Source organism: Grammomys surdaster, unplaced genomic scaffold (assembly GCF_004785775.1).
Source record: "Grammomys surdaster isolate TR1022 unplaced genomic scaffold, NIH_TR_1.0 317, whole genome shotgun sequence".
Taxonomy (NCBI): domain Eukaryota; kingdom Metazoa; phylum Chordata; class Mammalia; order Rodentia; family Muridae; genus Grammomys; species Grammomys surdaster.
The window spans coordinates 1,955,708-1,969,211 of record NW_021604736.1 but is presented as its reverse complement, the minus strand read 5'-3'; the positions used below and the strand labels follow the sequence as shown (position 1 = coordinate 1,969,211).

Here is a 13,504-nt window from a genome sequence, read left to right as displayed (position 1 = left end):
GGTAAGGCAAATAATGTTTGCTTTGGCAGCAATGGCAAAAAAAACCACTAAGGTTTAAGTTGCAAGGAATTCCTGCTGTCTGTAGAACACTCACTGTTACACCTTTCAGTGATAACTCTAAAAGGTTTCATTACACTAGATCATGGATAGAGGGAAGAGAGGTGAATCATGTGGTTTCTGCTTCCCTACCAGCTTCTCTTCTATTGTCAGGGTAACTGTTTATAGTGTCATTATATGCTGAAAAAGCATACTCTATTTTGTCTGTCTGTCTGTTCTCTAGTTCTATCAGTTTTTCTGCAAATGACATGATTGTGTTTTTCCTATACCTGAATAATGTTCCATTATGGAGATCCACCATATGTAGATATACTGTATCCTTTTATCCATTCATCTGTTGTTGTACACCTAGGCCAATCCCATAGCTCAGCTATTCTGAATTGTACAACACTACACTGAAGTATGTAATCATCTCTTCCATCTACAGGCTTGGTATTCTTTGTATAAATACCCAGGAGTGGTATGGTTTGATCATGTAGTCATTCTACCATAGGGAAACATGCATACTGTTTTACTGATTTACACTCTTACCATTACTATAGAAGGATGCCCCTTTCTCCACATCTTTTTGAGTTAACAGCCATTCTGAATCTCAGTGTGGTTTTAATTTTAATTTTCCTGCTGGGTAAATATATTGAGCATTTTTTTTTATAATGTTGAAGCCATTTATACTGTGGAGGGGTGACTGTTGAGGTGGTTATTTCTGGCTGGCTATTACTTTGTTCTTTTGATAATTAAGATTTTCTGAGATCTTCATATAGTCTGAATATTAATCCTTTCTCATACAAATGGTTGGCAAAGATATTTCTCTCATGCTGTGAGCTCTCTCTGCTTAGTTGTTTCCTAGGCTGGGCATAGCCTTTTGAAGTTTTGTAATCTAATTCTTCAATTCCTTTGTTTCCTGTGCTACTGGAGTCCTATTCAGGAATCACCTCAGTTGAACACTCAAAGTATTTCTCCTATCTGTGCTTCTAGTAGTTTGAAAATATGGAGGCTTACATTGAGGTATTTAATCTATTTTGAGTTGATTTTTTTTTACACAAGGTGTGCAGTAAAGTATAGTTCTAGTAGTCTTCCTGCCTGTGCCTATCCAGTGTTCTACCACCACTTGTTAGAGAATCTTTTCTCCTAAGTCTGTGTTTAGCACTTTGCTAGGAATCCATTGACTGGAGCACCTTGGGTTTATTCCTGGGTCCTCTGTTCTATTCCTTTCATCTGTGTGCCTGTTTTTGTACCAGTGCTATACTGTTCTTGTTACTATGGCCAGTGTAATTTATTTTGAAACTAGCTATATGAGGTCTGTATCAGTACATTTATCGATTAATGATCAATACTGCTTTGGCAGACCTGTGTGGTGACACACACACCTGAAATCCCAACACTCAGAAGAAGCCCATTAAAACTTTGAGGCCAACTTGGTTGTAAAGGGTTTTTTTTTTTTTTTTTTTTTTTGGTTTTTTCGAGACAGGGTTTCTCTGTGTAGCCCTGGCTGTCCTGGAACTCACTCTGTAGACCAGGCTAGCCTCAAACTCTCAAACTCAGAAATCCGCGTGCCTCTGCATCCCAAGTGCTGGGATTAAAGGCGTGCGCCACCACCGCTCCCACCCAGCTGGTATTTTTTTTTTAACCTTCTTAGTTGTGTTTATTCCGAATTTCATTCACTTATGTTCTCCCTCCTCCTTCCCTCTTTTCCTTTCCTTCGTTCCTTCATTTCTTTTTCTGTCAGCTATATCAGATTTCTTCCTCGGCAAATTTATTATCAGTATATAGGGAAAGTACTGGATTTTATTTCCTGATGCTTTGCTGGATTTGTGTATCGGTTGCAAGAGCCTCTTGGAGTCTCTAGAGTCTTCCAGGTACATAAGCAGGGCAGCTTAACGTCCTTCTGTCTTATGTATATCCATGCTATTTTTCTAGCCCAAAGGGTCTGGCTAAAATGCCAAGTACCACATTTAATGAAAGTGATGAGACTGGGCATCAGATTCCCCTGGAGCTAGAGTAAATGGCAGTTTTGAGCTGTCCAGAGTGGGCCCTGAACATCAAACTCAGGTCTTCTGCAAGGACAGTGTGCATTCTTAACCACTGAACTATGTCTCCAGCCCAGAGACTCAATGTTTGTTTCATTTTTGCTTTGGATTATTCTCTTAGGTTCTATCTCTTGTATTGATGCACTCATCTTATAATTTTCCCTTTTATTGATTTTGAGTTGTTTGTCCATATTTTGGGAGACTTTGTGATGTGTTATTAGATTATTTGTCATATCTATATCCTTAGTGTATGACATATGTAGCTATAAATTTTCCTCGGTGCTGTTCTTATAATGTCCCACATGGCATTCTGGAATGTTACATTAGTATTCAGACATTTTCCTCTTGTGTCTCTAGTGCCCCACTGTTTGATCAAAAGTAGACTGCAGTCCCCCATGTTTGTTGTTTGCTCTTCTCTTTAAGTATTTGAGACAAGGTGAACAACACTCATTGTTTCATTTAAGCTGGCTGGCCAGTGAGCTCACTCCTCTTCACCAGGGTGGTGGGGTTACAGTTATCCATGTGCTACCATGCTGAATACTTCAAGTAGTTCTAGGGGTCTGACTCGGGTGCTCATGTTTGTATACCAGACATTTTACCAACTGCATCATCTACCCAACTCTTTCCTAGTGTTCTTTATGTGAAATAATAATTTTCTTCCTTCATTTCAAATTAAAGGAATCTCTTTAGTACTTGTTGGAGTCAGATCTATAAATAATACATCTTGTAGTACCTGAGTTAGAATAGTCTAATTTCCCCTTTAGTTTTCAAGTGCAGCGCTGCTGGGTATAGAGGTCTTTGACATTTCATTCTTTCCATACTTTATATATTTCCCCCAGTTGTCCTCTCTGAGGCTCTGCTGTTCAGGAATTGTATATGATGAATTACCTTCTCTTGCCTTCAGGATGCTCTGTCTATACATTTGATAGTTTAATTATGCTGTTCCTAAGTGTAGCTCTTTTAAAATCCAACGAATTTGAGGTTTTTGGGTATTTGTTTCTCATTCCATGTGGGGTTGTTGTGTTGATGTTGCATATTCAGATATTTACATGTTCCCTCTCTTTATGACACTATATTTATGTGTCTGTAGTCATAAGTGATGATATCCCACAGATCTCTAAGACTGTTCAGTGCTTTCCAGTTTCTCTGGCCGCAGAGTGTCAATGGAACTACCCACAGGTTCACTGGTTCTCTCCTCTGCCTGCTGATGCTGCTGTTGGGCATTTTAGTGAACACGGTTGGTTCTAATACTTCCCTGCTTTAACATTTCTATTTGGTTCTATTTTATCTCTTCTACCTCTGTATTAATATTTTCAATATAAGGAGATAGCAATTTTATATTTCAATTCTTTAGACATGGTTTTCTTTATGCCATTGTGTTTATCTGTAGTGCATAAGCTTTCCAAAGCAGTATTTCTCTGTTGATTTCTTTTCTCCTGTTCATTGTCTATCCTTGTTTTTTTACATCTTCTATTTTTATTGTTGTTGAACTGAGACATTTTAATATGGATTCATCCCTAAACTGAAATCCAAAATCTAAATGTTTTGAGTGTTAACATGATAGTTTGGATTTTGAAGTACTTCAGATTTCATGTTTCTGTTTTAGAGGTTATGAGCCAGTATAGCTATATACATATTTCACAGTTTTGAAAAACTGAAATATGAAATGCTTCTAGACCCAGGAAACCTGATAAGGGCCACTCTGCTTGTAGTGTAGTTGACAGTTGGCTCTCTCCTCCCTCCCTGGCATTAGCTGTTGCTAAGCATTACAGACAATGTTTAGTATCTGTTCTCAGTTCCTCTATAAAGCTTATATTCATGTACTGTAAGTATCCTGACCCCTCCCTTACTTGGTGTTCACCTAATAGTTGTACAGAAATTGCATTAAATGCCTAGGAACAAAATAGCTTCCAGTCTGCCAAGGGGTCCTAGGTTGTAGAAAGCAACACGTTCTTCTTTGCCCCACTTTGAGGGCTTTGGGTTCTTAAGGTCAACAGGCATCCATAGCCTAGGGCCTATGCAGGCCTTTCTGGCTGTGTAACACAGCTCTCCTCCTGTTTACAGCCTTCTAGATCTCTAGGAATATGTCCATTCTTTCTAAAGCCATACTCTGCAGCTTTTCTTTCCAAGGGCTTTAGCTAGTTTATTTACTATTCCTTGCAGCTGTACCTGTCACCTCGGGGTGCACAAACTAAGACACTTCAATAGATGTCTTCAATAGCTCTCCTATTAAAGTATAGCTCTCTACACCAAGCCAGTTTTATGGTAAGCAAAATAAAGATAGTCCTTTTGAAGGGATCTTTCATAGAACTACCAGGTAGATCAAAACAAATAATTACAATTCTTTGTGACTGTGGCCTATTCTCCTGCCCTCCAATGGCAGTAAAATAGGGATATTTTAATGGCTACTGATGAACTTAGAGGATGGGACCACAAACTTACTGATTCTTAAGACATCAGGATCCAGTGGGCTGCTTCAGCAGGTAGGAGTGCTTGCCCTCATGCCTGACAGTGACCTGAGTTCCATTTGCAGATCTTGAGTGGAGGCAGAGGAAGTGGACATATTCCACGGGGTTGTCTTCTGACACCTTTCTTATTATCCCAGTGCAAAGGTGGAGGGTTCTCTTTAATTCTGCTAAACTTTGTAACAGCTCAACTTTTTAACAGTTGCTTTTGCACCTGCCTTGTCTGCAACTTTAAATCACTCACAAGCCTTTCCTCACCAAACTGCATATTTAAAAAAAAAAAAAAAGACAAAAACAGAAAACAACTTCTGCTTGCTCCCACTATAGATTTGAAAAAGAACAATGAATAGTGACCATGTCATGGCCTGAGTGCTATGCTGTTTCAAAATCTTTTTTATCAAACAAATTACCCATTATTTTAAAATCTTACCTCCAGTGCTCAGGATACTGGCAGGATACAGCTAGATTCTTTCCCAGAAGGTAACATGAATGATCTGTACCCACTTGCCCAGAGTCCATGTTCCCCCTGAAACCTAAATGACCTCTGCTGTCCATCTCTCTGGGCATCCTGTTCTTCTGACCTTCCATCAGAATCCGTTTACAGCATTCCATGGCCTTTCCTGGCTAAAGCTCCACACTCTCCCACATTTATCTCATGAGCCATTTCCATGCAGTCAGGATATCACAATAGTGCCATTTCTTGGTACCAGTTTACTCTATTAATTTTTCTAGGTATTGTGACCAAATACCTGACAAAGGCACTTTAAAAATGGAAAGGTTCATCATGGCCTGGAATGTATAGTGGTCAGAACATGGGGTGGCTGGCGAATGTGTTCCGACAGAGAGGAGAAATGAGTGTTAGGGCTCAGCTCAGACTCTGTATCTACCTGGGATCCATACCCAGGGGAGGATCCTGACATTTGGCCTTCCCACCTCAGTTAAACTTCTGGAAATGCCCTCTCACACATGCCCAAGAAGTAGGCTCTAAGATGATTTCTAAACGTAATCAAATTGGCACAAAGAAGATTAACAACTATCACAGTGGCCTTTCTAATATATTTTTTTGCACAGAACATCTGGAAGTTTCTTATGGTAGCTGACACACATCATTTTAATAGCAGCGCTATCATTTTCTGTGGTGATATTTGAGCAGTTGCTCTGTAGCACTTTCCAGACTGCTCTGAAGAACTGTAGGAACCATAGCTCAGAGAGTCTTGTTGTTGTTGTTTGCTTGTTTGTTTTAAGGAAGATTTAAAATGTTAAGTCCTCAGACCAAGGACAAGATGAGAAGTTTCTGTGCAGGCAAAGTAGCACAGGTTACTCCCAGTGACTTGGGAGGCTGAAATAAGAGGATCAGAGGCCTGGGGGAGATAGCACAACCTCAGCAACATAGTGAGAGTGTCAGTGTTGCTCTAAAAAGCAAGAGTTTCTGTATTTTCAGTGAACTGTTTGTTTACTATAAAGGGTGAAAATCTATGAAATGTAGAAATTTATCATTGAATATTATTATATCTAAACAAAGTATAAGAAGGAATTCTGTAAATCTGTGTTAGAAAAAGGAGCATTCTCCACCAGCCACAAAAGATTATAAAAATGTGTTGTTTAGGAGTTGAGAATTTCTTTGGAACTAAATCAAGATTTTTCATTTTCTAGAAAATAAGTTGTAGAAAGCTTCCAGTTTGTGACTCTTTTAAGATGTAAAGGTGTTTAGCTGTGGTGTCATCACAAGAGCTGCCCCCTATGCTGTCTTCATGGTGATATTCCCTTCAGTGACAAAAATTAGATTAGTCCTGCAGTCAACAAAGAAAAAGTCTGCACTTAGGAAAATAGATCTAAGACACTTCTGAGTTTAAAGTACAATAGTCTGTTCACTGCCCAACAAAGTGTCCATCCAGAATTGCCTTTCAACCCTACTTCACCCCTGTTCCCCGTGTAGGTCATGTCACTTTAGACTAATGGTATTTTCTTTGTTTCTGATTCAGTAGAGTTCAGGATGAACATTTTCAGGTCCCCTACAACAGTGGCTTTCAGCCTGTGGTGAAGACTAATGGCTACAGGCCATGTGTTTCTGTTATCTCACTTAACAGATACTGCTGACTGCTGGTTAGCTATGGAGAGTCCTTAAAGAACTACCAGAGAACCTTGGAGCATGCATAGGTGGATTGTTCAGCTTTCACTAAGTATTCTAGGAACCATTTTGACATCTAGGTGATTAAAAATACTTCTTATTGTCTTATTAAAAGTCTTACTCAATGTGGCAATAAAAATTTTAGGTTAGGCTTAATTTTAGTGAACTGGTCAGCAAAAGAAGCAGAAAGTTTGAGACTTAAGTCTGGCCTTGTGGCTTCAAACAGGAAATTCATAAATTTAAAACATGCCTGGGCTATAGAGAAAATTCAGGGACAGCCTGGCCTACTGCTTCTTAAAAAATTAAAGCATTAAGGGCTTAATCATTAGTAGAATGCTTACTTAGCATGGATAAGGCACTTAGTTTAATCCTGAAAACCAAAACAGAAGTTGGAGACTATCATGTTTATTCAAAATAGAGTTTATTGTGTGTATTTGAGGTTTATAACAAACACAGTGTTAACAATACTCATAAAAAATAAAATGGTTACTATCTTCCATCTTACATAACATTGTATGTCACAATGGCAATAAAATCTGCGTTAAGCAAAATCTAATAAAATCTTGGTAAAGACTCATGTACACATGTACTGCATACACTTGTTCGTTCTGTGCATTATTTTGCATCCTTTGGCCACCCCTCCATTGCCCTTACTCCCTTGTAGATATTTGAAACCTCTTTCTTGTCATCATGTGATGTTTTAATTTCTGCATCTGTTGATTTTATTTAGTATAATGTCTTCTTGGTCCACCCATGATATAACCATCAACATCCTCTTTTTTGTGTGGCTGAATGGTTGTCTGGGAGCATGTAGTAAATTTTCTTTATCCACTTATCAGTTGATGGACACTTGGGCTGTTTTCACATCTTGTCTGCGTGATGCTGCAGGGAACATGACAGTGTAGACCATGTTCCTCTACAGGGGGTTAATTCCATCACCCAGAAATTATTGCTGGGTTTTGCAGAAGTTCTGTTTGTAGCATTAGAATCCTCCGTACTGATTTCCATGTGGCTGTGGCAGCCTACACCCTGGCCTGCTGAGAGAGCTTTTCCTCTACATGGTTACTGATATCTGCCTGTCTCCTGTTTATAGCATCCATCTTTAGGTGAAGGTAATGTCTCTTAGTCTGTTTTGTCCTGTTCTCTTTTTCTGTCTTTTCTCTTCTCTTCTCCCTTCCACCTCAGTTTTGAGACTAGCTATCACTCCATAGCACAGGCTGATTTAAACTCTGCAGTCTCTGCTTCTCAAGAGAATTATGTCCTTTATGGGGGAGGGGGTTTATTTAGTCTTTGCTCATTGTTGGAACTGGGTTGTTTGTTCTACTATTGAGTTGTCAGGATTTCCTTTTTAAGATGATAATTACATTTCTCCCTTCCCTTTCTTTCCTCCAAACCTCTCCCACTGTCCTTGAATTCGTGGCCTTTTTTTTCTTTGATTGTTATTGCATGCATACATGCATATACATACTTCTTTCCTAAATATAATCTGTTCAATGGCACTGTACAACCATTTTGAGTGCTTTTCCCGAGGAAGGCTACCTCTACCATTCCTAGCTTTACTCAGTTGCAGATACTTTGTAGGGTTGAAGCTTCATGGGCTTTTCTCTGTCTTTTCTCTTTCAGCATGGTTGATGGTACAGTCTTTGTTCAGCTCATGTTCAGATGGTCGTGTTGATGAAACTTCATGTGTGTAGTTTCTGATGTTACTAGGAGACACAATCCCATAGAAAACCCTGTGATCCTCTGGCTCATACAGTCCTGTAGCCCCCTTTTCCACAATGTTCCCTGAGCCTTATGTGCAGGAGTGTTCTGTAGATGTATTCCTTCTGACTAGGCTATGTAACTCTGCATTTTAATTAGTTGAGGTTTTCTGCAGTGGTTTCTGTCTGTTGCAGAGAGAAGTGTCCTTGATTAGGGGTAAAGACAACACTTATCTATGAGTAGAAGGACAAATACATACATTGTTAGGGACTATGCTGGTTTGGATTTTATAACGGTTATGCTATCATCATATATGTGATTTGCAAATACTCTATGGGCTGCCTTTTATTTTCCCCTATGTGATGAATAAACTTAAGTTTAATGGAGTTACACTTATGTACTGTTGCGTTTGTAATATGAACATTTGATGGTGTATTCAAGCAATAACTACAAAGACCAATGTCAAGGACTTTTACCTCTATATGTTTTATGAGTTTATAGTTTGTGATCATGGACTTTTGTCCTATTTTAAGTTGACTTTTATGCATCATGTAAAGATTCATCTAAAATTCCTTTTCCCCCACATGTAGAAAACAGGTGTTCCCAGATCTTGTTTGTATCTTTTTGTTGCCATTGTCAAAAGTCCATTTCTTTCTAGGCTCACCATTCTATTTTGTCAGTGTACTTCTGTTTTTAGCTCAGAGCAGTATTGTTTTAACTGTGTCTGTGTAGTATTCAACCAGGAAGCTTCTAACTTAGTTTCTAGTATTGATTTAGGTGTGCATTTTTTTCTCTGCATGAAATTTGAGGTTATTGTCTTCTTCAATGGCTACCACAATTGGAACTTTGATCGACTGCCCTAAATCTTTATTGATTATGCCCCATCTATGAACATATTCAGTCTTTGCATTGTCTCTTTCATTTCTTGTTCAATGATTTATAGTTTCCAGTAGATACATTTTAACTTCATTAGTTAAATTTATTCCTATATTTTCAACTATAAATATCATTTTGCTTTGTTTCTTTAAATTGGGCTGTTACTTTAGTTTAAAAAGTGGTATAGATTTTTGTATGCTAAAAAAAAAGCAGAACTTGCTTTATATAGTGTTACAGCACTCACCTCTAAGGTAGATGATGTCTGTCCTCTTCTGACCTGTCTACTAATGAAACTATTAGGAGTTTCACTAGATAGGATTAAGGGGGTGGGGGACAGGAATCTCTGGTAAAGAGAATTTGTATAATGCAAGTGTTTTTAAATATCTATTAAAAGAGTCAGCCAGGGCTGGAAAATGGCTCCGTGGTTAAGAGCACTGGATGCTCTTCAAGAAGGTTCAATTTCCAGCACTCACATGGCAGCTCACAACCATCTGTAATTCTAGTTCCAGTGGTCCTGACACACTCTTCTGGACTTTGTGGGTACCAGGCACTCATGTGGCTACCAGGCATACACACACAAACATGCAAGCAAAACATCCATATACATAAAATAAAGTTTTTGAAAAAGTTTGTAAATGTCAACAAAAGTTTGAGAGGATTAATGAAAAGACAGGACAAAACATAAATGTGTAAGCATTTCTTCCCCTGAAGTGATAAATGGGACTGGTGGTGCTGCTAGCAGGAGACACAGAAGCACCTCTCAGTATGGTGCATGAACACAAGTACCCTCAACAAGGAGACAGCTCAGCTGTTTGCAGAGGACAGCTCTGCTCATTTTGCTTGGTCAGATGTTTGGTCAACACAGCATCTGCTGGTTTCTGTTACAGGTTTTGAGGTTTTTAGTCAGCCATTAACCAAGGTTTCAGAGTCAGTTTTGATTCTTAACTGTCACAGAAGCTAGGGACCTGGAGAAGATGAGAGGGCCTAAGAATGTCTTAGAGACTTCTGGTCACTACACTACTTACAAGAGAAGGTTACATTGTAATGGAGCTGTGAAAGTATGTATTTTTCCAGTAAAGATAACTAAGATACCGGCACAGCATTTTCGGCTCTGTTGAGTGTTAGGAATGCTATTTTTGAGGTGGTATTCTGCAAAACTATAAAAGGAAGGCTGTGGGTGGTGAGAGGAGAATGGGGGCACGGCATCCCTGTTTGTAGTTTAGGAGATGGGGTTAAGTTGCCTTTCGATAATTCAGTTAAATCTCAGGATTATAGAACTCTTCTAAAATTGTTTAGAATTTTGCACTTATTGAATAAAATACTTACCTTTCAAATTTATCCAGTTTTAGCTTTTCATGCTGTGATCCTCAATCTCATAGAAGGTATATCCTTTCATTCAGCTACCAAAGTGACTTTTTTTTATTTTGTAAAACTGAAAAGTAGAAGCTAAAAGTGTGTAAAGAAGTAGAATTACTGCTATACTTATTATATTTACTGAGTCAAATTTCAGTTTCCTTTGTGCAAATTCAAGTATGTAACATTTGTGTCCATAAATCACCTTGCTTTCCTGTAGCAAATACACTAATAATACATTATAGATAGAAAACTTCCAGCTCATTTAATGAATAATAGATGCTCCTGTAGTTCTTTGAATCTGAGTAAGCACCTCTGCTGTTGTAGTAGTATTTTTAATTTTATTTTTTAATGTGTTTGGATATTTTGCCTGCATGTGTGCCTGTGTACCACTTGCATGCTTGGTATCTGAGGAGGCCAGAAGTGAGCATTGGATCCTCCAGAACCAGAGTTATAGACAGTTGAGAGCTGTTATAGGAATGCTGGGGCTCAAACCCAAGTCCTCTGGAAGAGCATTCAGTGCTTCTCACCACTGAGCACCTCTACAGTCCTGCTATGGAACTAATTTTTCCATCTTGTTTATAACTTATAGCATTTTTCTGCATCATAAATATTGTACCTAGCCAATTACTAACTCTTGGAAACTGATCAAAGTCTAATTTAAATTTTATACCATAGTGACAATTTAGAAATAACCCATGAGTCGTGAGTTACATTTGATCCCAGCACTTTAGGTGTGTGTTTATTTTTAAGCTCTTGAAAGGACTGGGCTAGGGATCTATTTCAGTGGTAGAGTGCAGGCTTGCCTAGTATGTACAGTTTTGGAGTCCTTCCTGGGGTCAGGAGTGGTAAGGGAAACAGAAAATGAAGGAGAGAGAAAAGGAATGGGGGAAGGAAGGATGAAAATTTAACCTAAATGCAACATTAGCTATAACCTTTTTCAGAAACAACAGAAAATAGTTAACTATAATTTAGTAAGAAGCAGACCACATTCTTATGTGATCTCTATTTGAAAGAAACAAATCATGCGTAAAAAGAACACAAAAGTAAAAGCAGAAAAAGAAACACTGATCCAAATACTGCAGAGCCTGAACTACCACATCGCTGAAGAGAATTCACAAAGAAACGTGCTCAGGGCAGGGAAGGGCAGGGCAGGACAGGGCAGGGCAGGGCAGGGCAGCCTAGATCCCCACTGGCTCTGAGGGGCTCAAAAATTAAAACTCAACAGCCTTGTGTTGCTGGTAAAGTAAATTTGCCTTGCCATTTGAACTTGGTTATTAAATATAACTGTATATGTATGACAACAGAGATATAATGAAATGGTTTGTTTATAGTACAGTAAGAGGTGTGCAAGTTCCTAAAATCTACTGGAAAAAATAAATATGGAAGAAGCTGGAAAAGTTAAATACTACAGGGTACTGCTTTCTGCCTGTCTTGCATTAGGAAGCTGTGGGTGCCTCAAGTTTCAGAAGCGTCTTCCCTTTCCTACAGAACACTATCATGGTGTCCATCATTTCTGTAGTTCCTCACCTTTTCACTGCATACATATGGCTCAAAGTCATAAAGGGTTTTATTATCTGTTTACCCCTGAATTAAACTAGACAATGAGGGATGAAAAAGGCTCTCCAAGGGCTTAACACCAATCACTGTAGCTCCTGGGCGTAGACCCAAGGCACTCAGTTGTTTTTCTTACCTACTTCTTTTTGATAATCAGAGCTTTTCTGTTTTCTACTTATTCTGCTTTTAGGTTTCTTACTGTTGTGTTTATGCTAAGTACTATTAAGAACAATTTCAATTAAATTATTTAAAGTTAAAATCTATTTTAAGGTAGATGTTATGCTCATCAAAAATTATAGTTAAAATTGACTTAAAGTGTAGAAAACATAACCATTCTCCTGTTGAGCTCATTTTTAAGTTGTTCTTGAGGATCACCTTTAAATTCTGGGTTATAAAAGGTGGATTCAAAGATTTTGGAGTTTTCAAAATAATACCTACAAAGTTTAATAAAGCTCCTTTTTCTATGTTAGTCTATTTTGGAAAGCATTCAGACTGTGCCTGTAAGTATTCTTTCTCTGTGATGATTGGTAGCAGGGAGTAACTAGCCTACTGTAAATGGGCCTCATGCCAGCTGGCTCCAGGCAGCATCAAGCTTGTGACTTACAGTCAGGGTTAGGAAAATGCTTTTTAACTTGTTCATTTCCGTTTCTTTTAAATGTGGGATGGAAGGCACAACTATACTCATTTATTAAATACCATAGAAGATCTTTTAAAGCTTAAAAACTATTTAGGAATGTCTTAGAAGTTATCAGTAATATTATTGAATCTGAAATCATCTAACAGGAAAATGTGGGGGGCTTTTAAATCTACTTAACCTTCTCCTTGCTGAATGTCCTTGGGGTTATATTTGGGAGCTTCTCTGACCTGATTTCAATATATTCAGTTTACTGCCTAGTAGTATTTTGGGGAGAAATTGTATGATATTTAAGAAATGCAGACTGTTTTCATTTTGTTTGTGTGATAAACAGCTAATTTGAGAAAATTATTTTCATATTTAAAATATGAAAAAGAGGAAAATTCCTCATTTGTTTTCAAAGACACATCACACCTAAAGATTAGTTTAGACCTGATAAACCACTTTAACTACCTAACGAGTATCACTCCTATGATGTAAAAATTGGAAGCGAGGATTCTGTATAGATTTTTGTTCTTGTTGAAAATCTAGTCAAAAGATAATGTTCTTCCTGAATATTCTATCAATTATTTTGCAACTCAGGAAACATTATACTTAACTCATTAACACTATACGTATATCATGTAACCAAATTACTGACTCAAAATTTTCTAAGATTGTTGTAGATTTATTTGCAGGAATAAGAAGTAAGGTCATATATATATAT

General features: G+C 38.0%; 1 protein-coding gene across 1 annotated transcript in view; it reads left to right on the top strand.

The window, feature by feature from the left end:
* Nucleotides 1-13,504, top strand: part of Nr3c1 (nuclear receptor subfamily 3 group C member 1) — a 41,492-nt gene that overhangs the window by 20,101 nt on the left and 7,887 nt on the right. Inside the window, exon 2 of the mRNA XM_028777951.1 lies at nt 8,301-8,311. Coding sequence (XP_028633784.1) covers nt 8,301-8,311 — 11 coding nt within the window. The remainder of the gene's footprint in view (nt 1-8,300; nt 8,312-13,504) is intronic.